The 24745-nt window shown below is 46.5% G+C and overlaps 1 protein-coding gene across 5 annotated transcripts in view; it reads right to left on the reverse strand.

Annotated features, from left to right (window-relative positions):
- Positions 1-1160: 1160 nt before the first annotated feature.
- The window catches only part of Gata3 (GATA binding protein 3), a 30734-nt gene continuing 7149 nt past the window's right edge, over positions 1161-24745 (reverse strand). Inside the window, exons 1-6 of one of the 5 annotated variants that reach the window (XM_031358278.1) lie at positions 22537-22723; positions 21500-22126; positions 18663-19199; positions 13055-13197; positions 7356-7481; positions 1161-2646 (exon numbers count right to left, since the gene is read on the reverse strand). In XM_031358278.1, coding sequence (XP_031214138.1) covers positions 2362-2646; positions 7356-7481; positions 13055-13197; positions 18663-19199; positions 21500-21740 — 1332 coding nt within the window. In that variant the 5' untranslated portion in view covers positions 21741-22126; positions 22537-22723 and the 3' untranslated portion in view covers positions 1161-2361. Of the gene's footprint in view, positions 2647-7355; positions 7482-13054; positions 13201-18662; positions 19200-21499; positions 22127-22536; positions 22724-24745 lie in introns of those variants that run through there. The other 4 variants (XM_031358276.1, XM_031358280.1, XM_031358279.1 and 1 more) reach the window with 4 other exon arrangements.

Genomic DNA, 24745 nt, shown 5'->3' on the forward strand with positions numbered 1-24745 from the left:
TCTCTCTCTCTCTCTCTCTCTCTCTCTTCTTTTTAAAAAAGCCAAAAAACAAAACCTACCAGAGCCCACATTCCAAAGGAACCTTGAACTACTCTTCTCTCCCTCTGTAGATATTTAACAAAGCTTTTGCATCATCGTCTGGAAACAGCCTTTGAAAATTAAATCAAAGTCTGCCATGATGAGATGACAAAGAACCGCTGCAGTCTGCTACCTTACCTAAAACAAAGCAAAGCTCAGGCTGCCTAGCCTTGGGACTTTTTCCCCTGCCCCCCCCCACACACACACATGCACCCCTTCTCACTCCAGGAATGTCAAGAATTTGAATTCCTTGTTCTTAAGGTGAAAGGGCATTAACACAAATGGTCTTAGGAAGAGAAGCAGTGACTCCTGAGAGGTGGAACCAACCAGACGGTAAAATCCCCCAGGTTCAAACGACCCTCTTTCCTAGGTGCTTCAGTAGGGTCCCGCTTCCTAGGACTCTGCTTCCTAGATACTGTTTGAGAACAGTATTGGGACTGTTGGTCTTCAGTCAGGAGCCAGCCAGCTCTCCACTGCATGTCACTTCTCTTACTTTTTTATTTCAACATTCAGCTTTAGACTTAAAATATTTGCCAAGAAAGCAGAGGCAGTTAACAGATTCATAAGTGTGTGCCAGAGTTACACGTTCTGTCAGAGGGCAAAGGGAATATACAGGAGGATTCAAATGGGTTTCATGGTGTTGTGCAGACATCCCCATCACCCCTCCATGGCAATGTGATTCAACAGTAGTAAAGCAAGATGAAAATGAACTGAGAAGCACCGGCTGGCTTGCTGTGTCAAAGAGGAATCCAGCCCCTGACTGTGGTTACACCTGGAAATCTCAGCTGGGGAGTTTGCCACTCTTCCTTTAAGATTGTCCCGGGAGACACCCAAGAATAGTGCACAACTCACTGGAGGACCCAGAAGCTGTGCCTGCCCAGGAATAGATCTCTGTAAACAACAGTAGAACTCACAATTCTCTCATTCAAGGGATGGGTATTGCCTGCCAGGTTCACATGATCTCCTGGTGAATAACTACCATATTTGCTTTGGGATGCTTAAAAAGAAAACAACTCTGAAATTAGAGAGTGCTACCAAATTCTGTAAGAGCTTGGCGGTCACGTTGATACAATGTTACTTCGTTGTTTTAAAATATTTTAACTTTATTATTATTTTTATAGTATTATTCCAACAGACTGTTTAAAGGCAGTGATCACTAATACAGAACACACAGGGGCTAACAGTCAGCCAGGTGGCTCTCAGGGCCAGGCCTGCGAGTGGCCAGGTTGCTGACATGCACACTGGTAGCTGGTACGCTGCTACCTTCATAGCTCAGGCTGCAAGAGAAGTGACGGAAAGGACAGGTACCGCCAGGCCCATACAAGCTATTTAATAAATACCATTAAAAAATAATAATAAAAGGAAAAAATAAACCCTCCAGAATACATCCACCTTAGGTCAACTGAAAGCAAGCTAGTTTATTCAACCAAAAATCCAGAGAGAAGAAAAAAAAAAAGCAGTTCCTAACACTAGCAGTAAATAAATTTATACAACAATTCAGTCTGTATAATATGATGAAATAAATCTACATCTTTTCTTATTTTGGTGCTTCTGAATTATACATACAAACAACAATTACAGGGACTGATTCACAGAGCATGTAGGCCTAGACATGACATTCTCAAATCCTCAGTTGGTGAGATTATACACCGCTTGCCCAGATCTGACATTTCTTTTGCAGAGGCTCACAGCCTAGAACAAATGATTTGCCTACAACCTTTTTTTTTCTTGGATTTTTCTTTCTTTTCTTTTTTTTTTTTTTTTTTTTTTTTTTTTTTTTTTTTTTTAAATGCATCAAACAACTGAAGGGAAACAAAACTGACAGCGTGCCCATTTGGACATCAGACTTAGTTTCTTCTGTATCTCCATACTTTAATCTCCCTATATTCCTTAAAATTCTTGGCGTCCTTCATGCCTTTCTTACAGCTATCCAGGTACAATAAAGTCTTCCTCAAATGTACAGTATTTCTTACAATATAAGTTATATGCAATGTTCAGCAATATTTTTTTTCACAGCACTAGAGACCCTGTTAAATAGGGAATATGAGTCTGAATGGCTTATTCACAAATGGGATCCGGATTCAGTGGTTGGACCGCAGACACCACCGGAAGCTCCTTTGAAAGAGAAGCGAACATTTTGCTTTCTGCCTTCAAAAAACATAGATCTGTCGTTCTCAGGCTTCATGATACTGCTCCTGCGAAAACGCAAGTAGAAGGGGTCCGGAGGAACTCTTCGCAGACTCGGAGCGTCCTCACGCATGTGGAGCAGGGCTCTCTGCCTCTCTAACCCATGGCGGTGACCATGCTGGATGGGTGGTGAGGTCCAAAGGAGAGGCCGGAAGGCGGGTGCATGGGCGTAGGTGTGGTCAGCATGTGGCTGGAGTGGCTGAAGGGGGAGATGTGGCTCAGGGATGACATGTGTCTGGAGAGAGCGGCCGGGTTGAAGGAGCTGCTCTTGGGGAAGTCCTCCAGGGCGTCATGCACCTTTTTGCACTTTTTCGACTTGCTAGACATCTTCCGGTTTCGGGTCTGGATGCCTTCCTTCTTCATAGTCAGGGGTCTGTTAATCTAAACAAAGATCAATTTTTTTTTTTTTTTTACTTTTTTGCTGCCTTTGAGATGATAAAAGCTTTTGCACAGTAGCACAGGCCCTGTCCCCTGCCCCAGGGCAGAGATGTGTTTCCGTGTTGCTTGCCTCTTCTTCTACCTGCGCCTCCCTTCTATCCAGAGACCCAAGTCCTTCAGGTCTTGGAACACAGGGCTTCTGATTCCACTGACATTGCTTTCAAAACCCACAGGCCCCAAGCACAATTCGGTTAAGCTCATCAACATCCCATCAGGGGAAGTTGGCATGTTCAGGGTGCACCTAGTATCAAGTATATAACGACTAAAATACAAAAACCTGTCTTACTTCCTTAAGATTTCCCTAAGAGCCAGGCAGTGGTGGTGCACACCTTTAATCCCAGCACTTGGGAGGCAGAGGCAGGCAGATTTCTGAGTTTGAGGCCAGCCTGGTCTACAGAGTGAGTTCCAGGACAGTCAGGGCTATACAGAGAAACCCTGTCTGGGTGGGGGGGTGGGGGAAGATTTCCCTAAAATATTTCATGAGAAGATAGGGGATCAGGGTCACCAGACACCATTTTGTTTACTTATATGATGAATCTTCTCTGGGTCTTGACACACAGACCCGGTCGGAGTGAAGCCTCCTGTGTTGAAATCTATCTTTCTGGGAAATTAGGTCTCCTGTGCCTCCCTGCCAGGTCTGGCTGTCACTCTTCTCTTCTACCTGGCTTTTCCACAGGGTGATGTTCTGGAAAGCCTTCCCCAGGAAATGTATGTGTTCTGACACTTGGAGGGAGTGGGATTCTAGCAGTGGAGGCCAGGGCCTCACCCACTAGGAGCTATATCCATAGCCCTGGAGCCTATACTAAAGCAGTATGCTCTTCAAAAGGATAACCCTGTGCCCACATAACCTGGCACACCTGCAGTGCTTGAAAGCTGTTGATTTCCCCTTGCCTGTTTCTGTAAGAACAACTAAAACCAATCAACCAACAAGGACTTATTAACAGCCTACAGGACCCAAAGTCCTCTGATGGCTTGTAAGGACAGTCAAGGTCACAAGTAAAAACTGTGAATGCATCAGATAACGATGCAAAAGCCCATCCTGGAGATTTATAGGACATGCTGGTATATAGCTAGAATGCAGAGACAGGGAGATTAGGAGTTCTGGGCTAGCATGGGCTACTAGCAAGACTCTCACTGAAAGAGAGGGCTGGGAGAGAGAGAGAGAGAGAGAGAGAGAGAGAGAGAGAGAGAGAGAGAGAGAGAGAGCACTCTGGGCTTTGATAGCTGAACATCCATCCTTTTGGTTCCTAAGTGTCCTTTACTTTGGGGACCCAGAATCAAGTATGGGACTTTACACAACTAATAGAGGCCTCTCTTCATGAAGAGCCAAGCAAGTGAATGTGACCAGCACACATCTGATGCAAAGAATCAACTGCATTCCTGGCTATGTTTCCAGGGATACAACCAAGAGTCCTGATGGGAGGCAGGCAGTGCCTCACCCTAAGGGTAAACAGCCCCAGTGTGGAGGATTCTCAGATGCGGATAAAAAGACTGCCTGGGATCCAGTAGTCACACCTCTTCTGAGGCGTGACATGTGACAGGTGAGGAAGAAAAGATCCAAATAGCCAAGAAAGACCAAGTTTCTAGGTACAATAAGCACATGACTTCCTAGTGCAGGCAGAGGTCACCAGAGAGGGCTACAGAGCCCCACCACTGGAGCTTCAGACCTTATTTGCCCCTGTGACAGGAAGACTGGATGAGCAGAAGCCAAAGAGCCAAAGTCAGTGCCAGAAAAATGTCTCAGGGCTCCTTCTCTAGGTTGTCAGGAAGATAAAGCCACCGCCCACAGAGATGACAGGTATCCACCCCATATCAGACCTTCCCTAAGATAATGTCTAGATACACCACTGTGTACAGATCACTAGATGTACACAGCCAGATATCTACATATAATATCTGGTTACACCAATAGCTACACGGCCACAGATAGCTAGCTAGTCACAACACACCTAGATACGCTGATGCAGAGATAGGTAATCATCTAAACACCCAGATAAGAGGAGAGGAGCCTGTGGCGTACATGTGCAGACACAGTATGGGCAGAGGGTATCACATGCCAAGAGAATGGCCTTAGATTATTATCTCAGGGTTAAATACACTGGAGTTGCCTCTCTTGATGAATCCATGCTAAGCCAAAAGGGAGAAGGAGGAGGAAGAGGAAAAAGATGAGGAGGGAGAGGGGGAGGAAGAGGAGGAGGAGGAGGAGGAAGAGGGAGAAGAAGAGGAAGGAGAGGTGGTGGAGGAAGAGGAGGAAGAAGAGGAGGGGAGGAGGGGGAGGAGGAGGAGGAGAAGCAAAAAATGCATGAGAATGAGAAAATTCATTCTCCTCACACTGGGCTACCACTGGGTCCAGGAAGGAATAAGGAATGTGCAATAGAGAAAAACTTAATGGGTTGAGAGCAAGCGTGACTCAGCACTGGCCTCATACATCAAGCCCTGCATTCTATCCCTTCTGCTCCACAGAAGAAATCATCATCCACTCGTTATCATTCAAAAATACACACGCACACAGTTTCGTTGTAGCTCACCACCACTACTCAAAGCAGTACAGGTACCTAGTTTCCTAGACTTCGGTGACTCCATGGAGGTGGTAGAGAAACACACACACACACACACACACACACACACACACACACACATGCGCGCGCGCGCGCGCGCGCAGCTCATGGAAGTCTTGTGGCACTGCGCTGTCAGATTGCTTTACCAAGTAGTTATGAAGCCCTGCTCACTCTGTGTATGTGCTTTTCTAGGACAGCTGAAAGGGAGTCTTTGCCCTGTCCACACTGTGGGGCTTTCTAAGGCTCCCATGTCATCAAGTACCATGGACACTCTTAGAGAGCTGGAAGTTGTAGCTCAGAAAATACCTATACAGGCTATGGGGATACATGGAGAGAGTACTAAATGTTAATATTCTAGTCCCACTAGATTGTAACCACAAACTTTCTAACTCCTCTGCCTTGTATTTGAAAACAGGACTTGGTTTAACTGCTGCTAAGCCTGTGTGTATCATGACCCCAGGAATGGGAGAAGAACAGCAAATTCTCCTTTGGAGGCCTCTGGTTTCCTCATTCTGGGCAATACTGAAGGGGACCATGTCAAGAGATATGAGTTTAGACTCCAAAGGAATCTCAGAAACTTCATCCCAGAGAGTGGGGTCGGGGGTTGGCTTCCTCTTCAATTCCTAGGTATTCCTGGGTAAAGTGAGTTACTTCAAGAATAGCCACAAGCAAAACTTTCTGCTTCTTCCTCATTCCTCCCAGACTCTGCCAAAGGCAAAGGACTTCAGAAGAATGGGGTAAAGTGGAAGAGCGAGAGAGTTGTGACTCTCTTTTTTTTTTCCTTAGGAATAACTATACATTTGAGGTTGTCTTCTGCTACATAGTGAGGTCAAGGCTGGCCTGGCCAATATGAAACCATGTCTCAAAAACAAAAGCAACAACAAACAAACAAAAACCACAGGGGTGAGTAGAACCAGCTAGACTCTAGTGCCTGGCAGTGACATTATGCTAATGGGGTCTAGAAGGCAGAAGTAACCATTTCTTTCCCCAACATTCCAACCTTAATTCTTCCCCCAGTTGTTTACAAGTGAAAAACTGGTTGGGACAGAAACATTTAATGAAATTTCAATTCATGTTTGTCACACAGAGGACCATTTGAAGTTTACAGCACAGGGACAGCCAAGGCTTTGTGTCCCCATCAGTAACCAAGTCTATCTGTCCTATCTGGCTCAGAAATGGACGGCAAAACCACATATTTATATTTATTTATCTTTTTCCCTTCCTCCTGCAAGGTAGGTGAGCTCCCCCACCCCACCCCCACTTCATGAAAGGGAACATGAAAACAGAACTATGGTTTCTTGTTTTGTTTTTTGACATAGGGCCTCTTTATATAGTCCAGGCTATCTAACAATTCACTATATAGATCGGGCTGGCCCAGAACTCACAGCAATCCACCTGCACCTGTCTCCCAAGCACTGGAGTTAGAGGTAATGTGCCATCTGATCTCACTTTAGAACTGATGATTTTCCTGTTTTCCACGACTTTTCCCCCCTTTGTTATTTATCAGGTGTTAACCTCACATAAAAAACGTCAAAAACATACGAAACGGGTTGTGGGCTGTATTCTTCTCTATCTTTTTTGTTGTTTTTGAGGCAGAATCTTGCTATGTAGCCTTGGTTGGCCCAGTACTAGCTATGTAGGCCATATTGGCCTCCAACTCATGATGGTCCTCCTGTCTCAGTCTTCTAAGTGCCACGATTATGGGTGTGCTACCAAACCTGGGTTACCTCTCTCTCTCTAACCTCTTCCGTCTCAGCAAAGGTGTCTTCAAAATGATCTGGCCACACGTAGTGACACTCATCTGTAATCCTGTCACTGGGGAAGCTGCAACAGGAGGACCAGAAGGAGTTCAAGGACAGTTTCTTCTTCACATAGCATTCAAAGCTTGCCTGGGCTATATAAAACATGTGTCTCAGAAAACCAAGAAATACAAATAATAAACTCAGGCCTACTGTATTATTTATCTGAACAAATTGCTTAGCTCCAAAGAAGGTGACTGAAACCCATCAGAAATCTGGAGGATGGTGAGGTTTCAAGGTTTTGGTCAGGATCCCTCCCCAACCCCCCATCCCAACTGGTTTCAGTCCCACTTACATTGTGGAGCTTGTAGTACAGCCCACAGGCATTGCAGACGGGGTCCCCATTAGCGTTCCTCCTCCAGAGGGTGGTGGTGGTGGTCTGACAATTGGCGCAGGATGTCCCTGCTCTCCTCGCTGCCGACTGGGGGTGGGAAGAGAGGAGAGGATAAAATTAGAACACAGTAAATATGGCAGAGCTATGAAGACCTGCTTGAAGACAAAAAAAAAAAAAAAAAAAAAAAAAAGACATTGAAATCAAAACTAGCAAGTGGGCCACATGAAAGTCATCAAGATCCCAGATCGTCCTTGAGAAGAAAGACTCAGCCAATCTAGAGTCTTGCTAGCTAGTTCGTTAGGCTTGGAGCTTGTCAGGCCTCAGCAGGCAAATACCGAACTTGCTTTCTCCCAGGGCAGAACTGGGGAGAAGCAAGATCCCAGTGCCACTTCCCTGGGAACATTACCAGCTCCCTCCATCCCCAGTTCATCTTTAAGAGTGACAATTTCCAATTAGCCAAGCTAATTTGGGTACCAAGCACTTAGTCATTCCCATTTGTCATTCCCGGGCCCATGTGACTTCTTTTTCAAGAAAGGCAATCAAAAACATTGATCTCTACCTCAGCTACTGGCTGACGGACGGGACAGTAAGAGCAAAGGAAGGGAAAGCTGAGCTAGGAAGCCACTTTCTAGATAGACACCACAATCAAAAAGGATTAAATTAGCTGGGCAGAGATAGGTGGCTGCTGGAACTCTGAGGCTGAGGCAGGAGGATTATTGCTAGCCGAGGATACATGGTGGGAAAGGAAAGCAAGTGAAAATAAGCTATGCCAATACAGATGTACGAAGAGAGCCTAAAGAACCCAATACTAGCCGGGCAGTGGTGGCGCACACCTTTAATCCCAGCACTAGGGAGGCAGAGGCAGGTGGATTTCTGAGTTCGAGGCCAGCCTGGTCTACAGAGTCCAGGACAGCCAGGGCTACACAGAGAAACCCTGTCTCGAAAATCCAAAAAAAATAAAATAAAATAAAAAATAAGAAAAGAAACCCAAATCCAATGCTAAACTAAAATGATAATTTACATGAAGATATATAAATACAGATATTTTAGAGACTGCATCACACACACACACACACACACACAAAAAAAAAAAAAACTTGATTCTGGAGAGTGGAGTTCTACATTAGGGTAAATTTTTATCCTTTCAGAAGTGAGTGTATATGTGTGTGCATGCATGCTCATGTGTATATGTGTGTGTGATGTGTGTGTGTGTGATGCACTCAGGGTGCCATGATTTTGGAGTAGGACATTCTGAGTGAACAAGCCCCCACTCGATCACCCTGCAGCCATCCCACAGAGCTGACAGTTTCAGACTTGCCATTCGCAGGACTGCTGCCCTTGAAATCTTTAGGTAGGTAGCCATCAGGTAATGAGACAATCCTAGCACAAAAGGAAGCCGAGCGATACTTCGATGATTTAGTAGAAATCCTGACTTTCACCTTCCTACCCGCTTACCACCTGGGTGAAGTTACACGCATTTCCTATGTGTTGATCTTGGGGAGGTGGAAAGCAGCCACAGGCCAAATATCAGCCTTATATTGAATTTTAATTCCTTAGTTTTGTAGATTTGGTGGCTCACTCACACCTGTTACTCCTGCATTTGAAAACTTGAAAGGCTGAAGCAAGATTGCAACCAGCGTGAGGCCAGCCTGGGCTATAAAGGAAGTTTCAGGCCAATGTGGGCTACAAAGAGAGATCCTGTCTCAAAAATTAAATTAAAATGTTCTTACTTAGCTCTGCTTTAAAAAGAAAAAAAAAAAAGGAGAGATTTCTTTTACCTTTCATGCATGTGAATTTATCAGCCAACTTTTCTGCGCATATTTTCTTAATGCAAAATTAAACTCAGAACTATTAAAAGAAAATGAGTGATGGGCTATTAAGATGGCTCACAGTTAAAGGCACTCACAACCGAGGCTGACAACCTGAATTAGATCCCTAAACCTGGTAGGGGTAGAGGGAAAGAACCGAATTGTACAAGTTGTCCTTTATGTACAACCGCACACATGCGAGCGCAAAATTAAAGAAATTGGAGCTGTCACCTCTAACATACCTCCCCTCTTTTTCACCCTGAAAAGAAAACATTAACTCAAAAATGAGTCTGGATACTAAGCTAGAAATTAATAGTAAAGAAAAGAACAGCCAACAAAGCATTTGGTTGCATTAAGAAAGTTCTAGAAACTGGAGAGTAAGCTCAGTGGACAGGCTATTTAACAATAGCAAAAGGACTGGGCTGTATCCCCAGTCCCCCAAAAAAAGAAAGACAGAAAAAAAGTAGAGAAAAGTAGAAAGGAATGAAGGAAGGAAGAAAGGAAGGAAGGAAGGAAGGAAGGAAGAAAGAAAGGAAAGAAGGAAGGAAGAAGTAGAGAAAAAAAAATAGGTTCTGGTACGATTTTTAAGAACGTGAAACTAAAATCTACATTGTCCTTACCCTGTCTCTATCAATACTGTATCAAGCACAAAGCTGCAGCAAACGGAGTGGCAATTTTAAATCCAGCAGACATATTCCCTTCCTTTCAGACCTTTACATTATCCTCCAACCAAAGTCCTGCGGGCTTTAAATAGCCAAACTCAAGACTTTTTCCCCCCAGTAATTCTTTTGGGGATTGTGAGGAGGTGAAATTAAAAACAGCCCTTCTCTCTCATCGTGGAGAAGGCGCTGCCCATTTTGAAAATAAGCCACTCAGGTCCGAGAGCGTTGATGCCGATTCTGGTGCCTTTGGCCACCTGCCTTTGTGAAATGTGATCATTTGATACTTAAATAACCATTTCCCTCTTGTGCTCTCTGGAAAAAAGTCCTACTGAAAACCAACGCCTAATCATTTGTGACAATTATGTTACATGTGATTATTATCACCTTCCAATGGCATTTCAGAAAAAATATTCAGATAAAGCCCAATAGTGTCCGCGCAGGCAACCAACCGGCTTCCCAGCGCAATAATTCTGAATATATAAGGTAAGTAAATAATGCCAACTAATGCAATGAGTACTATAAAGAAAGAACTCAGTACATGTACAAATAATCCTTCACAGTATATTGTAACTATCATAAGTACACACATGTGGTAGATACATCTCTGGTAAGATAGAGTTTAGGCAAACTTACAGAACTGTTTACAGTGTTAGTCACACTGTTGGACTCGGTGGCAGAGGCATCAGTAAGTCCTTAAATTAGGCAAGTCACTCAACCCTTTCTAGTTGTAAAACATAAGAAAATTCTGGAATACCAAGAGAGGGGTGCACACTACAGATCTGGCCATCAGTCCTCTCTTCTATGTCAGTGTTAGATCTGTATCTCATGAAGAAGCTAGCAAGGGTATGGGCTGAGTCATCATGAGTGGGGTCTACATAAGACAAAACTAGCAAGCTAGAAAAGCAGAGCCAGAGTGAAGGGACAGGACTGTAAGAAAGCAGAAAAAACGCGGCTCCAGTGTCCTTAACATGCAGGAGCCTACACTTCTAGATCCTAGCACGAAGGTACGAAAAGGAAAAAAGAAACAAAAACAAAGGGTTCTGACACATTTGGAAGTGGAGCCCATCTCATTGGAGCGGGGGAGGACTGGCGTGACAGCTCAGCGCACAAGAGTTCAATCCTCGGAACTCGAAGTGTAGGACTCTTCCTACAACTGATCCTCTGACGTGTATACACACACACACACACACACACACACACACACACACACCATAGCATGCAGCACAAACCGACGCTAAAGAGAAGGGAAAAAGTTGCTGTGTCTCTGTGTAGCATATACATTGTAATGGAATTGAAAACATCAATACCTCCCCCAACCAGGGGAGACCACGAAGACAGACAGCCTAACCTGTGACAGTCTGTGAACTCGAGAACTAAAAGCAGCCATTCCTCAGAGTGGCACAGACCTCCTACGAAGGGTGAATGAACTGGCAGGAGAGATCTCTGCTCTATGCAGACAGAGAAACTCTCCGCTGTCCATCAGAGAACTCAGATTTTTCAGAACTTTTTAAACTTTTTTTTTTTGGTCTTTACTTAAAAATTAAAAACTGCAAATGTACCATGACTTATTTCAACTAGAAGGTTTTTGTTGTTGGTTTTATTTCTTTTTTGGTTTTCTTTCTTAGGCTGGGCCCTGAATGATTCACGGCATTCTTCTGCGGTGTGGTCACACTCATTCAGAGCTAACACCTCCAGCCATTTTTTTTCAATGCTTCTTGTTCTGATCCGTCTAAACGTCTTGCTGTTTAAGTTGGGGAAGCTGAGTTGTTGTTTATGAGTTATCTCTAGCACTCAGATATCCGGCAGCTTTTTCCTAGGAAGTTGGCTTTGCACATAAAAGAAAGGGAAAAAAAAAAACCCTAAACTGCATGAGAAGGGGAGGGGGTGTTGAGACTGTTGGAGAAAAGAGCAAAGATCAGATAGGATGAGGCCTAGAGATCTAAGATTGCCCAAAAAAAAAAAAAAAAAGTTGAAGTCATGTGGGCACTTCCACCCCTAGAAAGTTTGCCTTTTTCTAAAGAGGATGTGAAAGGTGTTAAATCGTGCCGCCACTGTCTAACAGGGAAGATGAATAATGCTTTAAGGAAGGAGGGGGGGTCTCATGTGTTCAGTTTTTGCTCCACTTTTCCACATTAGAATCTACATGGGGAGTTCTTAGCCTCCATTCACTTGCTCACTCACCTGGTGAACTTCATCTTTTTGATCTGGCCTGTGTGTGGTCATCCCCTGCTAATTACTCTTATTGTCCCAGGTATGTACACTCACACCGTTCAAGCTGACCCAAAGTTCCAGAGTCAAGTTTACAAACAAACACCTCCTATTTGATTCCTCTCTAAATGTTCAATGGTTTGAGGTTCTCTCAAGGATTCCTAATTATCAAAAAGCTCAGGAAAGAAGGAGTGTGTGCGGTGGAGCAGGAGACTCTCACGCTATGGATAGTGGGTCAAAGGAAATAAAAGCAAAGACAAGACCATGAGCAAGACGAGAACCACCTACGTAAAGTTGTCAAAGTGTCAGACCAAGAAGCAGATAAATACCAGGGACTGATTCTAAAATCCAGTTAAGTCACCATCAATCCCATGGCCCTGGCTAGCTACAAAATCAGTTATGTGGCTGAGGCTGGCCTTGAACTCCTGGTCTTGTGGTTCCATCTCCTAAATTCTGGGATTACAAGAGTGTACTATCACAATGTGGAGGCCTATTAATCTTAAAGCATCGATATCAGAGGATCATCGACAGCCCTGGGTCTGGAATGGCCTTCTCAGAGACTTCTACAACTTCCAGGGTATGCTCTAAATGGTTCCTGAGATGCTTCATTCCTCACATTAAATCTCTCTCCATGACACAGCAATTATTGACACAGTAGTCCTGATGTTGCTAAGCTTAGTTACTCTATCAGGATATATGTTTCAGATGTGATAACCAGTAACTAATGTAACCTTAAATTTTGGGAGTGATTTAATCATGAAAGATGAAAATATGACATTTTTTTTCTGTATCTAATTTGAAAAAAATATAAAAGGAGAAGAGATAAAAGGAATAAAAGGCAGAGGAGAAACAGTAAAAAGAAGGGAAGAAAAATAAAAGAGAGAAAATGACCAGGCCAGTTTCCTGCAGAAAGCCATCCTTCTCAGAGAGGACATGGAAAACACAAAACAGATACATGAGCTCAGCCCTTCCAACAACTTACCAGCCTTCTCTTGGGCTTGATAAGGGGCCGGTTCTGCCCATTCATTTTATGGTAGAGTCCGCAGGCATTGCAAAGGTAGTGCCCCGTACCATCTCGCCGCCACAGTGGGGTAGAGGTTGCCCCGCAGTTCACACACTCCCTGCCTTCTGGAAACAAGGTCACAGATAAGTCACTTAGGGAAGGAAAGCATAAGAAAAGGAGGTAACACTTAGAAGACGAGGGAGGGTCTGTGAGATCCCCCAGTGACCTGGCCCTTGCCCCCAAGCCTGAAAACCTGAATTCTACCCCTGAGATGCACTTGGTGGTATGGAAGAACCAGTCCCCAGACACGCAATGAGGTCAGAAGGGAAAATAAAATAAGACCCAAAGCATTTCCAAACGGTTTCAAAGTGATCCAAGGTTGCAACCCTTAGTGCCTGACATAACTCTTCCAGGTTACAAACAGACCTCAAGTGAGTAAATTTGACATTTCCTACTTGGTGAGGGAGATAGAACGGGGACAAGGAGGGAGACTGAACCCTAAAACATTTCCCTAAGAACAGGCTGTGCGCCAGATCAGTCAGTGACCAAAGCCACTTCTTTCATTTTCCTCAAAAGGAAAAGTAAATGAAGCAAGGAGCAGTGACCCAGTTCCAGCCCTTCCCTTATAGACTGACTCAGGATGGAAAGAAAAGAAAGACTAACCAATGGCTAAAGAGATGAAGAGATAATAGATGGACATATACATTGATCAGTTGGCTGATTGAGTAGCTAAAATTTCGACTTTTAAACTTCCAATAAAACTATAAATACGCCTAGTTACAAAGTCATCAACTAAGGCCCAGCAGGATTGACTCATTGCTATCCTCACAGTCTCCCCTTCCGAAAATGGCAACATTTCCCATAGGTGTGCAGCAGCTGTTAGAGGAATTGAAGGCAGACTCTTTAGCTCCAGCCTGGCCAGCCAAGAGCTGATGGAAGGAAACAGGGACCAGCCTTGAGGCAGGAGATCTCCAAGAGGGGAAATGCCAGGAGAGAAGAGGGCAGAACAGATAGAATGAAGGCCAGAGACAGATTAGGAGGAGAGGTAAGTTAGTCAAGGAGGTGGAGGGATGTCCGTCCCCTCATTAACTGAGGCCTGGCTGCAGTTTCTCTTTTCTCCAAAACCACAAATAAACAAACAGAAAACCAGCCCAGCCAGGTTTGTTCATCCCAGAAGCAGGACTAAAGCCAGAGAAGGACCCATTCCAGAAAGCTCCTCAGTAGAAATGGATCGATCCCTGGAAGAAAAGTGGCCAGAGAGACTTCTTTTCAGTATCCGAAGGGGAGAAAGATTCTGTCTAAAAGAACCTCTTCTACTTTGGGGAATGTGGAAAGAGACACTAGAATGCTTAGTTCCTCAAGCCAAGGAGGGGGTGGGAGACCCCAATCTCCAGGAACAAGCAGCTCAACTCCAGAGGGTCTATCACAGAGCTGAGGCAAGGTGATGAGGAGACACTCAGGGTAGACGGGAAAGTGGAGAGAGAGAGAGAGGCTGAGGGGGACTAAAGCTATACCTCTATATGAGGAGACACTCAGGGTAGACGGGAAAGTGGAGAGAGAGAGAGAGAGAGAGAGAGAGAGAGAGAGAGAGAGAGAGAGAGAGAGACTGACGGGGACTAAAACTATATCTCAATAGTAGGCACTTGTCTACTGTGTACACAGCACTGGGTTTGATGCCCTGTACTTAAAGGGATCCTTTTGTCTTGAGAGATTAATCAATGACAAACAAAGTAAAGAAAGAAACTCCAGAAGATCAATTGGGAATTCTGGCTTCCTAGAAAAAGGACAAAATCTGCCTTGGGAGGGAAAAGACTTAATGACTTTTAAAAGGCCCCAGATCAAGCCCAAAGGAGCAAGGGGTATTCACTCTTGTGAGCCCATCACATCACTTTCTCCAGGAACAATTCGAAGAAGTTATCACCACAATTTAATTCCAACCCTCTCTACCAAGTAGCCAGAAAACCATGAAAAATATTCTCATTTCACCATCCCCATTACTCAGGGACCATGTGTAAACAACATGCCTTTGCAAAAGTGATTTAAGTAGAGATTTTTTTTTTCCCAATCTGGATTACAAAAAGGCTCCTTAGCTTGGGGAGAATTCTCTCTTGTTATCCCAGCGTCTCTGGAACTAGATGTAAAACACTACACGTACAGCCAAAGGTACTTCCCTAGGAAGTAGGCTAATTTTTTCTGGTTCCCCTCATAGGTCTTGGGTGCTTTGTCCTCAGACAACTTTCGTGTAGAATCAAACTCTGATGGGTTATGGCTAATGGCTATGACGAGTCTGAAGGATGGGTGGGTGAAGAGGTACCGGCCTAGAGCCATGGCCAGAAGGCCTTTTGGCTTTGAGTTCTCAAATATCCACTGCATCCACAGCGAGCATGCTGGAAGAGAGCAGCATAGGCTATGACCTAGCCAAAGCCCGCTTTTTAGTCCAGTCTGCACAGGGGCCACATAGGTTCCCTTCCCTGCATAAGAACCATGCAGAAAGGCACATGGAAGCTTGCTGGCTACATGCCCCCTGTACCAGGCCCAGCAGAAGGGTAGTCAAGAAACTGTTGCCCTGAGCAGCTTAAATACCTAGGCACCCTGACCCTGCTGAGGGGATCTCCCAGCCTGTGGCCAGGCTGACTTCCTTTCCTTTGTCAGGCAGGAGGGAGGAAGACAGCTTCCTTTTCAGAGGGCTCTTGAAAGCAGAGAACTACAACAACGGTTGCTCTCAGGCACAGCCCTGCACAGTAGAGCAATCTTCTGTCTTGATTCGCTCCATACGTTTGACTGTACTGCCTTGCATGGGTTTTCCTCTTGTCATTTCTCCATGCCTCTACTGTGACTTCAGCACACAGCCAGTTTTCCTAATGGAGGGCCCCCGACTCTCCTGCGTTCTGTCTTCCCCTTGCCTCTCCCCGTCTGCTGTGAGCTGCTGCCAAGCAGACACCTCTCTTAGGTGACAAGAACCACAGAGTTGTGAGGCCTCTTGACATTCAACAGCCATTTTCAAATGCCCCTTGGGCTTCTGACCTAAACCCTGAAACTGGGCTGTGTAGGAACAGAAGAAGGGTAAGATATTTTTCTCAGGAGGGTGGAGGGGGATGCCCACACCCAAAAAGTAGTCAGGAAAACTGAGAAAAAAAATGGCCCTTTTGGGGGTAGGGGTTGAAGGGAGCAACAGTCAGCTTTGTCTTTTGTTCACAAGGATAGACCAAAAGCAAAGACTTCAAGAAAGCAATGCAGGCCCTGACCACAGCTTTCTCCGAAGCACAGCGACAATCCTGACTGGCACCTCTTTTCTGTCTCCTCCAATAAAAGCTGCTACAAAGAGGAAAGAGAAAGGAAGAGGAAAGGAAGAAGGGAAGGGAAGGGAAAGGGGGGAAAGAGAGCTAAACCTAAGAGAATCCCCTCTACAAGAATTCTAACTAGTCTACCCTCTGCATCCCTAGGGTAGAAACTTCTAGAAACTTCTCTCTAGACTCTAAAAGTCCCATCTCCTTTGCAAGTCAGGCATACCACTCTGGCTTTTTATGACTGTGAGAAAGGAGTAAAAAGGAGGAAACAGAAAACCAAATTACAATAATTTCCCTCCTTCACCAAAATAATAAATAAACAAACTTTATGCCTAGGATCTGGGTTAGAAAGGGCCTATACTGACCTGTCTCTACCCCTTACCTCCTCCCAACCCCCATCACAAGCTTAAAGGAAGAGAGGAGAGAAAGAAACTGATCAGAAAGTGTGCAGACCCGAGGAAGTAGAAAAGAAACCTGGATGTCAGACTTTGTGGAAAGTCAGAGTTCCCCTCCCCCTCTCAGTCACCACTTCAGCCTCAGAGACCAGGCTCTTCTTCCCTGACCTCAGAGCCTTGCCAGTATAGAGCATTTTTGTTTTGCTTTGTTTTTAAACCCCGCTGCAACTTCAAAACACACAGGCTTCTGTTCCTTGATCTCAGCCCTCCAGCGGAACGTTAGGAAGCGCAAACAGTTCCCTTTGGCTCTTTCTAGTCCACCGCCCTCACTCCCCACAAGCCCAGGCACCTTTAAGCAGACCACACTGCTCCTTCGATCTCCTTCCTCTAGCCCTCTTTTTGACTCTACCAAGGAAGCTACCTCTTTCTCCCTCCTGCCTACTTTCATGTACTGAACATGCAGGTCTGAGTTTTTCTGTCGGCCTAACCGCATCCGGACTCTATTAAAGTTCCTGGCCCAGGATAAACAATGCAACTGTCGCGTGCAGCCGTCTGAAAATAATTGGATTAGCTAAAACATATCAACTAAATAGAGACAGTCCTGCTCAGGCAGTCAGAGTGAATGTCACCCTGGGAAGAGAAACAGAGAAAGGGAGGAAGAAAGAAAGAAAAAAAAAATCCCGAAACTCTCTCCTGGTCACTGGCCCCCCCAGTCTCCTCTGAAGTCTTCCACTGCCTGATGACTGCTCTTCCAGCCTTTTATAAACAATGGATTGTTTTTGTAACCATTGCGATCTGTGTAGTTGATATGGCCCAATCTGAAATGAGCACACCTTAGGAGATATAACAATCTTCACAAAATCCTTTCTAAAAATACGTGTCAGTCTGATCACAATCTCATTTGAATAATGTTCCCAGTAGTCACAAATTGAGAATGAATTTGTCTTATTTCTAAGGCAAAGAAAAACTCTGCCTGCGTATGCTTTTTCCTGCAAGGAGCTCGACAGAATGAATCTCTCAGTGTGCTGGAAAACACACTCCTCTCCACTTTTGAGAGAAAAGGAAGCAGCGGAGAGAACAGAGGCATATGCTTGCAGGATCAGCCTTCCTATCTATCACACCTGGCTTGTAATCATCCTAAGCTAGGCCTCTGGCCCCTGTTAACACTGAATGCTCCGAAAGACACTGTAGGTAACTGACGAGATAGGACACTTGTCTTCCTTTGCCCCTGTATCCCACCAGGGAGCCATCTCCTGCCCTCAGAAGTTCAGCTAAGAGTCCCTTTTCCATGCATAGCCTGCTCCTTTTACAGTGTCTGCCTCCTTCCCAAATGACACAGACACACACTTTATTTATACTCGTCTCTGTAAAGGACAGTCCTTGGCTATAGCCCCCGTGACCCTCTGTGAGTGGAGCGAAGGGGAAGGAATCGTCTGAAAGAGGCCAAAGGGGTCATAGGAAGGACCTGTGTTTGTTTAGGTTGGAGGAGGTTTCAGTTTAGCTTTAAACACTACAGATTTATTCCTGGGGCCTTCCATTTGGTCTTGGAAACTAAAGGTTAGTGGCGGAATCCAGAAGTCCCTCAGCAGGCAGGAGGAGAGGGTTCTCCATTTGTTTTTGTTAGCTTTTCTCCTTTCCCAGCTCACTGGGATGGGGAGGATGGGGCAGGAGATTACAATTAGATCACACTTCCCCTCTGCAGTCTAAATCAGTAGGAATTAAGACACATCACATTCTTCCCAGGCTAGAGGAACAGAAAAAAGTGGGCTGGGCGATACCTGTAGCCCTCCCAGAGACCCTTATTTTGGAAGAAAGGAAGCCCTCTCTTTAGCCCTGACCTGGATATAGTGCAAATTTGAGGGAGCAAAAGAAAGATTCCCCGGGATGGATGGAGGTGGCGCTTACCTGTGCTGGATCGTGCCTTGGGCCTCGACTTACACCCGAACCCAGTAGGGGATCCTCCCAGCAGGCTGCTGGGCGGGAAGAGTCCGGAGCTGTACTCGGGCACATAGGGTGGATAGGTGGTAATGGGGTGGTGGGCTGAGGACGAAGCCCCTCCCAGGGTGGTCATGCTGCTTCGGGAGTGAGACGTCTCCAGCTTCATACTATCCGGCAGCTGCACCTGATACTTGAGGCACTCTTTCTCATCTTGCCTGGCCGACCCGGCGGACCCAGGGGTGGACAGCGACGGGTCTGGGGAGACATCCTTCGGAGGGGTGGGCGGGAAGGTGAAGAGGTGCGGACTGGAGTGGCCCGCGGCCAGAGAAGAGGATGAAGCCGGAGGGTAGACGGACAGAGGCCCCGGAGAGCCGTGGTGGATAGACGTCTTGGAGAAGGGACTGAGGTTCCAGGGCGAGGCGGTGTGGTGGCTGCTCAGGGCTTTGCCGCCGTCCAGCCAGGGCAGAGATCCGTGCAGCAAAGGCGGGCGGCATACCTGGCTCCCTGCGATGCCAGCGATGATGGGGGGGCGGGGGGGGGAGGAGGAAAAAAAAGAATACCGCGGTGAGAGCAGTCCTGAGACACACCTGGAGATTTTCCCCCTGGCGCCCCCAACCTCCCAGTCAGCAAACCTCTAGGCTCAACCGCAATTGAACTCAAACATACTTTAATCTCTGTCGTCCCAGGAGTACCAGGCCCACATGCATCAAGATAGAAGCAGACCCTGTCCACACTCACCAACTCTAAAATGAAAGGCCCCGTCCTAATCCTCCAGAGGTGTTGCAAGGACATGGAGAAAGGTCCCTTGGCTTATTTGTCCTCTCCAAATGAATAGTCTAAACCAGATTCCCTGAGGTCTCTCTCTAGAACCTGCCTTGATTTATTGGTTCCTTTCAATGGCCCTGATTCTCCCACCGCAGACTTAATCCCAACCAGGCTGAGTGATGGGGCCTGAACGGTAAAGCAGGACCACACCACTCCTCAACCCTACGGAGAAGCCCAGCTCCCAACACCCAATGCAAGGAAAGGCAGGGTGCTTTTGAGAGTTAATGGCAGAAAACTTCAGTGCTTGATTAGAATTGGCAAAGTTGCTTCCAGAAAGCCTGAAATGGATATTTGCAAGAAATTTTTCATTGCCCAAACCCTTGAAGGTAACCATACCTAAATTCTGGGATTCCCTCCCCACCTCCCTTCTCTTTCTTCACCCATCCAACTCACAGGTAAAGAAAGGAAGAGAAGTCCCTAGTCCCTCAAGACTTTCCTGTACACTGGGACATTCTGTGAATTTTCACCTGAGACACAAACGTCCAGTTTATGTGTTTACTTCAAACGAAGGGTGACTCATATACACAGTATGTTTAGCCTTCACTTAAAATACACAATGTTAAGGCGGTCAGGAGTTATCCAAGCCCATACTCTCTGATAGGGTAACCTTTAAATTCCAAGCGCAAATCTACACCCTTATTGATCTTTCAATCCAGTATCCGCCTCACCATTTGACATTCTAGTCAACCATTAAGAACAATACTGAAACTAAAATCTTAAGTGAGAGGAAGGGGAGGGGAGTCAAGAGAGATGGAGAATTCTCTTGAACGCCAAGGGTTAAAGTTCTTTTTTTTTTTTTTTTATGCAGGAAGTTGTATAGTAAATAACATTAGGTCTGATCTACCTCATTTCCACTTAACTGCTAATCTGCACACAACCCGAGCAAAGAGCGCCCCATCCGCAGAAATGTCTGTTTGAAACCTGCGGCTCTAGGGTAGAGGATGCCTGCTGGCGGGCCGGAGGGGCTATGTCATAGGCGCCAAGGCTAGCTCTGTGGAGGGAGACCTGAGCAGACCTCAGGCTAGCTAAGAAAACCTCCCACCTTCTTTCCTTAATTTTTTTTCTGGTTTAAGCGCATAAACATATAGCTGGGGAGTGTTAAGAGTCTCCTGTCTCAACCACACAAGGATGGGTTTCTTTCTTTCTTTTTCTCTCTCTTTTTTTTAAACACCTCAGAACTCCCCTAAATTTCTCAAGGTGAATGGTTAGGGGGAGGATGCAACTGAAAACACTCCTACTTAAAAAGAAACTTTGATGTAGCCTAAATCTTTGAGGAGCCTGCAGAAACTACAGTAGGCCGGAGGAGAAAAGATGGCCAGGATTGCTGGCAATTAAGCTAAAAGCAAAGACGTAGGAAAATTCTGTGTAGCCGGGAGTCTAAACAAACCCACTTCTCTTCAGCTTAAGGCTTTCTCTCCCCGGACCGTGGCAACCACCAGATTCTCTTCCTCACGCCACCGGTAGGTAGGACGCCTAAAACCCAAATGCACTAGCTTTTGAGAGTGGGGAGCAAAAGGAAATAGAGATAAATACACGTGTTTGGGCCTTTTCTGAAAATATAAATGGAGAAACAAATTGCAAGGATCTGGAGAAAGGCCCTTTCCACTAGATAACTAGAAGCTGGAAGTTCTTTGAGTGAGGCCAGTTCCAGGCCGGCCTGGCCAGCACTGCTGCCGGGCTGCAAAATCTACAACCGCGTGTGGACCAGGGCTGCATCTCGGCGCTTGCCAGGTAAGTGCCTGGACCAAAGGCCAAGAGTGCCTGCTGCACTCTTTTATAAAAAAAAAAAAAAAAAAATACTCTCCCAGCGAGCAACACTGCTTCCTCGCCCATTTCCGGGCCCCCGATTTTTTAAAAAATGAACTAGCAACACACTTAGGGGCTTAGGCTTGCTCTGCCCAGCCAGAGTCTCTGGCGGTCTCCTGGACTGGGGAAAACAAGCGCGGATCCAGAGGGTTCCAGCACCAAAGTGGACTCACCGTGGTGGGTCGGAGGATACCTCTGCACCGTAGCCCTGACCGAGTTTCCGTAGTAGGACGGGACATGGTTGCCTTGACCATCGATGTTAAAAAGTACGTCCACCTCTTCCGTCAGCGGGTACTGAGTGGGGTCCATGTACGAATGGCCGAGGCCCGGGTGGTGCGTGTCTGGGTGCTGCCCGTTGAGGACCGCGGGATGATGGTGGCTCACCCAGCGCGGCTGGTCCGCAGTCACCTCCATGTCCTCAGCTGTGCTCGCGCCCTCTTGCCGGGCCCGGAACCCTCGCGGGTAGAGGGAGGGCTGTCGGCCTGGGAGGTCCGCGGACTCCTGCCGTCGGAGGCCCAGGAGAGGGGTCGTTTAATGGTTTATTTGCAGTGAAGTGTATAGAAAAGGTGAGCAAAAAAAAAAGATTTAGGGAGGAAAAAATCTTTGCAGGATAGTTTAGCAAAAGAAAGGAAGGAATCAAAGAAAAGGGAAAGAATGAAGAAAGAGGGAGATCCCCCCCAAAAAAAGCAGACACGGAGGAGTAAAGGGGGTCAAAAGAAAAAAGGAGAGAGAGGAATCCGAGTGTGACCACACTGCACTCTGGTTCCTCGGCGCTCAGAGACGGTTGCTCCTCTGATCACCTGTAAGGGAGAGAAAGAGAGACTTGGATGAGGTGACTTTTTAACACCTGAAATTCTGGAGGGCACTAGGTCTTCTCGAGCTTCCCGCAGGGCCGACTCACCCGGGACGTGCACACGCACGCGAAGACCCGGAGGGAAAGGAAGCCAAGCTCCGCAGCACACCTCCGACAGCCAGGCTCGCAGGAGCCCGGGACTGACTAAGCAATTAAAACTTGGGGACAAGTCCTCCCTGGAGGACACCGGCCCCAGGATCTTTCCAACCACTACAAATCCTCCAAAAGGAGAAAGCTGAGCTTTTAGTTTACAAACAAACAAACTCCCAAAACACACACACACACACACACACACAAAGCAGTCCCTCCAAGAGGAGGCAATAATATCAAACTTTAGAAAAAAGTCACAATACCAACCTAAGTAGCAAGGAGCGGAGAGGAGGAGGAGGCGTGTGACCTGCCCGGTCAGAATGCGTAGCTCTCTATGTCTCGCTCTCTCAGTCTCTCTCTCTTTTCCTCTCCCTCTCTCAGTATTTTTTTTTTACAGGGAATGCATTCTTTCTGAAACTATCAAGACGGCGCCAGGCAGCTCAGTGTTCGCAGACAGCTGTGGCGCGACGCAACTTAAGGAGGTTCTAGTGTCATCCGCGCCGAGGGGGAGGAGCCTGGCGCTGGCAGGAGGGGACACGATCCTCAGCTTAAGGAAACTGCAACCCAAACCCGCTCCAGGACTTCACCTCCACCCCCATCCCATCCCCCCCACCCCCGCACACCGCCGCCCCTCCTCCCGCCCCTCTACTGACCGGAAAGGGGCGCCGCCAAGGGCCGCCTAGGGCAGAGGGGCCGCGGGCAGGGTGGGCGAGGCCGGCCCGGGCTTGGGACAGAGGGGACAGGCAGGAGGGAATTCGCTCTCTGGCCCTTTAAATGTAGCAAAGCCGATTCATTCGGGCTCAGTAGATTATTCCGTACGAGTGAAACCCGGCCGCCCCATTCATAAAGCTAATTTCCATAAGCAGACTTTTCTTTTCGGCACTTTTAAAAAAATGAGCAAACTTTTAAATTAGGATTCGAGCCAGAACATTTTTCAGTTTATATCAGCTTAGGGGCTATGTGCATGTAAAACTGATTAGAAAAGTTTCATGGCAAAGTAGCTGAAGATTTGTCTACCGAACCAGCTTCCCGGGAGGCTGCTGAATCGCGCAGAAGACCTGGACGCCCGAGTTATTGTTATGGTCTCCGCTTGCTTTCCCAAACCTCTCCAGCACAAACAGCGTCAGCTGTTGCAGTTGTCTTTTTCAGATCTAATGATATAATCAATGTGTGCTTTTGACCTTAGTGACAACGTGATGCATAGAAAGCTGGATTGGCAAGACCTAGGCTCACTGATCCCCGAAGTACGGTGTGCAACTAACTTGATCTTTGCTGGGGTGGCCTAACTTTTCTTCGCCCAGCTCGGGGTGCTACTTTACTCTGCTTTCACCCGAGGAAAACAGAGTAAATAATCCCCAACCCTGACCTCCGGGGTGGAACCCAGCAGCAACTTCCCTGGACTTTGTGGGTCTCTGGGCCCGGGTCTGGTGGGTGGGCAGCAAGCTGACACCGGGAGAGAGGCTGGAAGAAGCCCAGTGGAGGGGGCGGGGCGGACGAGGGCGGGACCATTTGTAAGGACCAATCATCGGGAGATACCACGACCGGGCCGTAGTCGCCCCGCCCCATGGGCTCCAACCTCTGCGGCCCTGTTCCGTCCTTTGAGTCACTGCATCCCCTAGTGGCGTTGAGGTTTCTGCAGCCTGGGTCCAGAATATACAGCCCGGATGAGCAAGGTCCGAAAGAGACTTCGGGTGCACCCCAGGGCAGTGTAAGAGAAGGTGTTCCCATTCCACCCTCCAGGGCAGAGAGTTTCACTGTAGAGGATTACTGGAACTGAAGGCATCATTCCCTCTTCATTTCTTTACCCCATAATATTTCCCACCGATTCAAAATTTCGATTCCGGACAAACCCTTTCTTAAAAGTTCCAAATAACTTCTATTCTACAGTGGAGAAAAGCCATCAATATCTACCTTGAAGCCAGTGGAGCGCGGGGAGGGGGAAGGTGCATTCTTTTTACAGTACATCCCTTGGAGAAGACAAAATTTATTTGGAAATGTGCCCTACGGGCTTGGGTTTGGAGCTTCTCCTGACTCTTCATCTTTTACATCTGATCTTTGTCTGAAATCAAGGCTGAATTTCTAGATACAAACTATGAAGAAACCTTTTTAAAAATTAAGTCTCCCTCCCGAGTTCACCCTGCACCCCTTGGTCTCACGTTTATGAGGGCGGCCCAGTCTTAAAATATCGATTTTTTACTTTCACTCTTTGACCAACTCATCTCTCCTGGGCCAATCAAGCTGCCAGCATCTCATCCAGCTCACGGCGCTCTCAAAACCTTTTAATTATTTAGTTGCTGTCTAACATTCACCGGAAACCATTCCATAAACAAGCAGAGAAGACTGCACACACATTTTTGCTAAAAGGCCCGGGATTAAGATTTATAATGAGAGTTTAAAAGGGAAAAAAAAATACTATTCCTGTATCACTCATGAGTTGTATAAGATATCAGTCAGCCTGACCCTAGTTCACAGCTTC

Source organism: Mastomys coucha, unplaced genomic scaffold (assembly GCF_008632895.1).
Source record: "Mastomys coucha isolate ucsf_1 unplaced genomic scaffold, UCSF_Mcou_1 pScaffold7, whole genome shotgun sequence".
NCBI classification, from domain to species: Eukaryota; Metazoa; Chordata; class Mammalia; order Rodentia; family Muridae; genus Mastomys; species Mastomys coucha.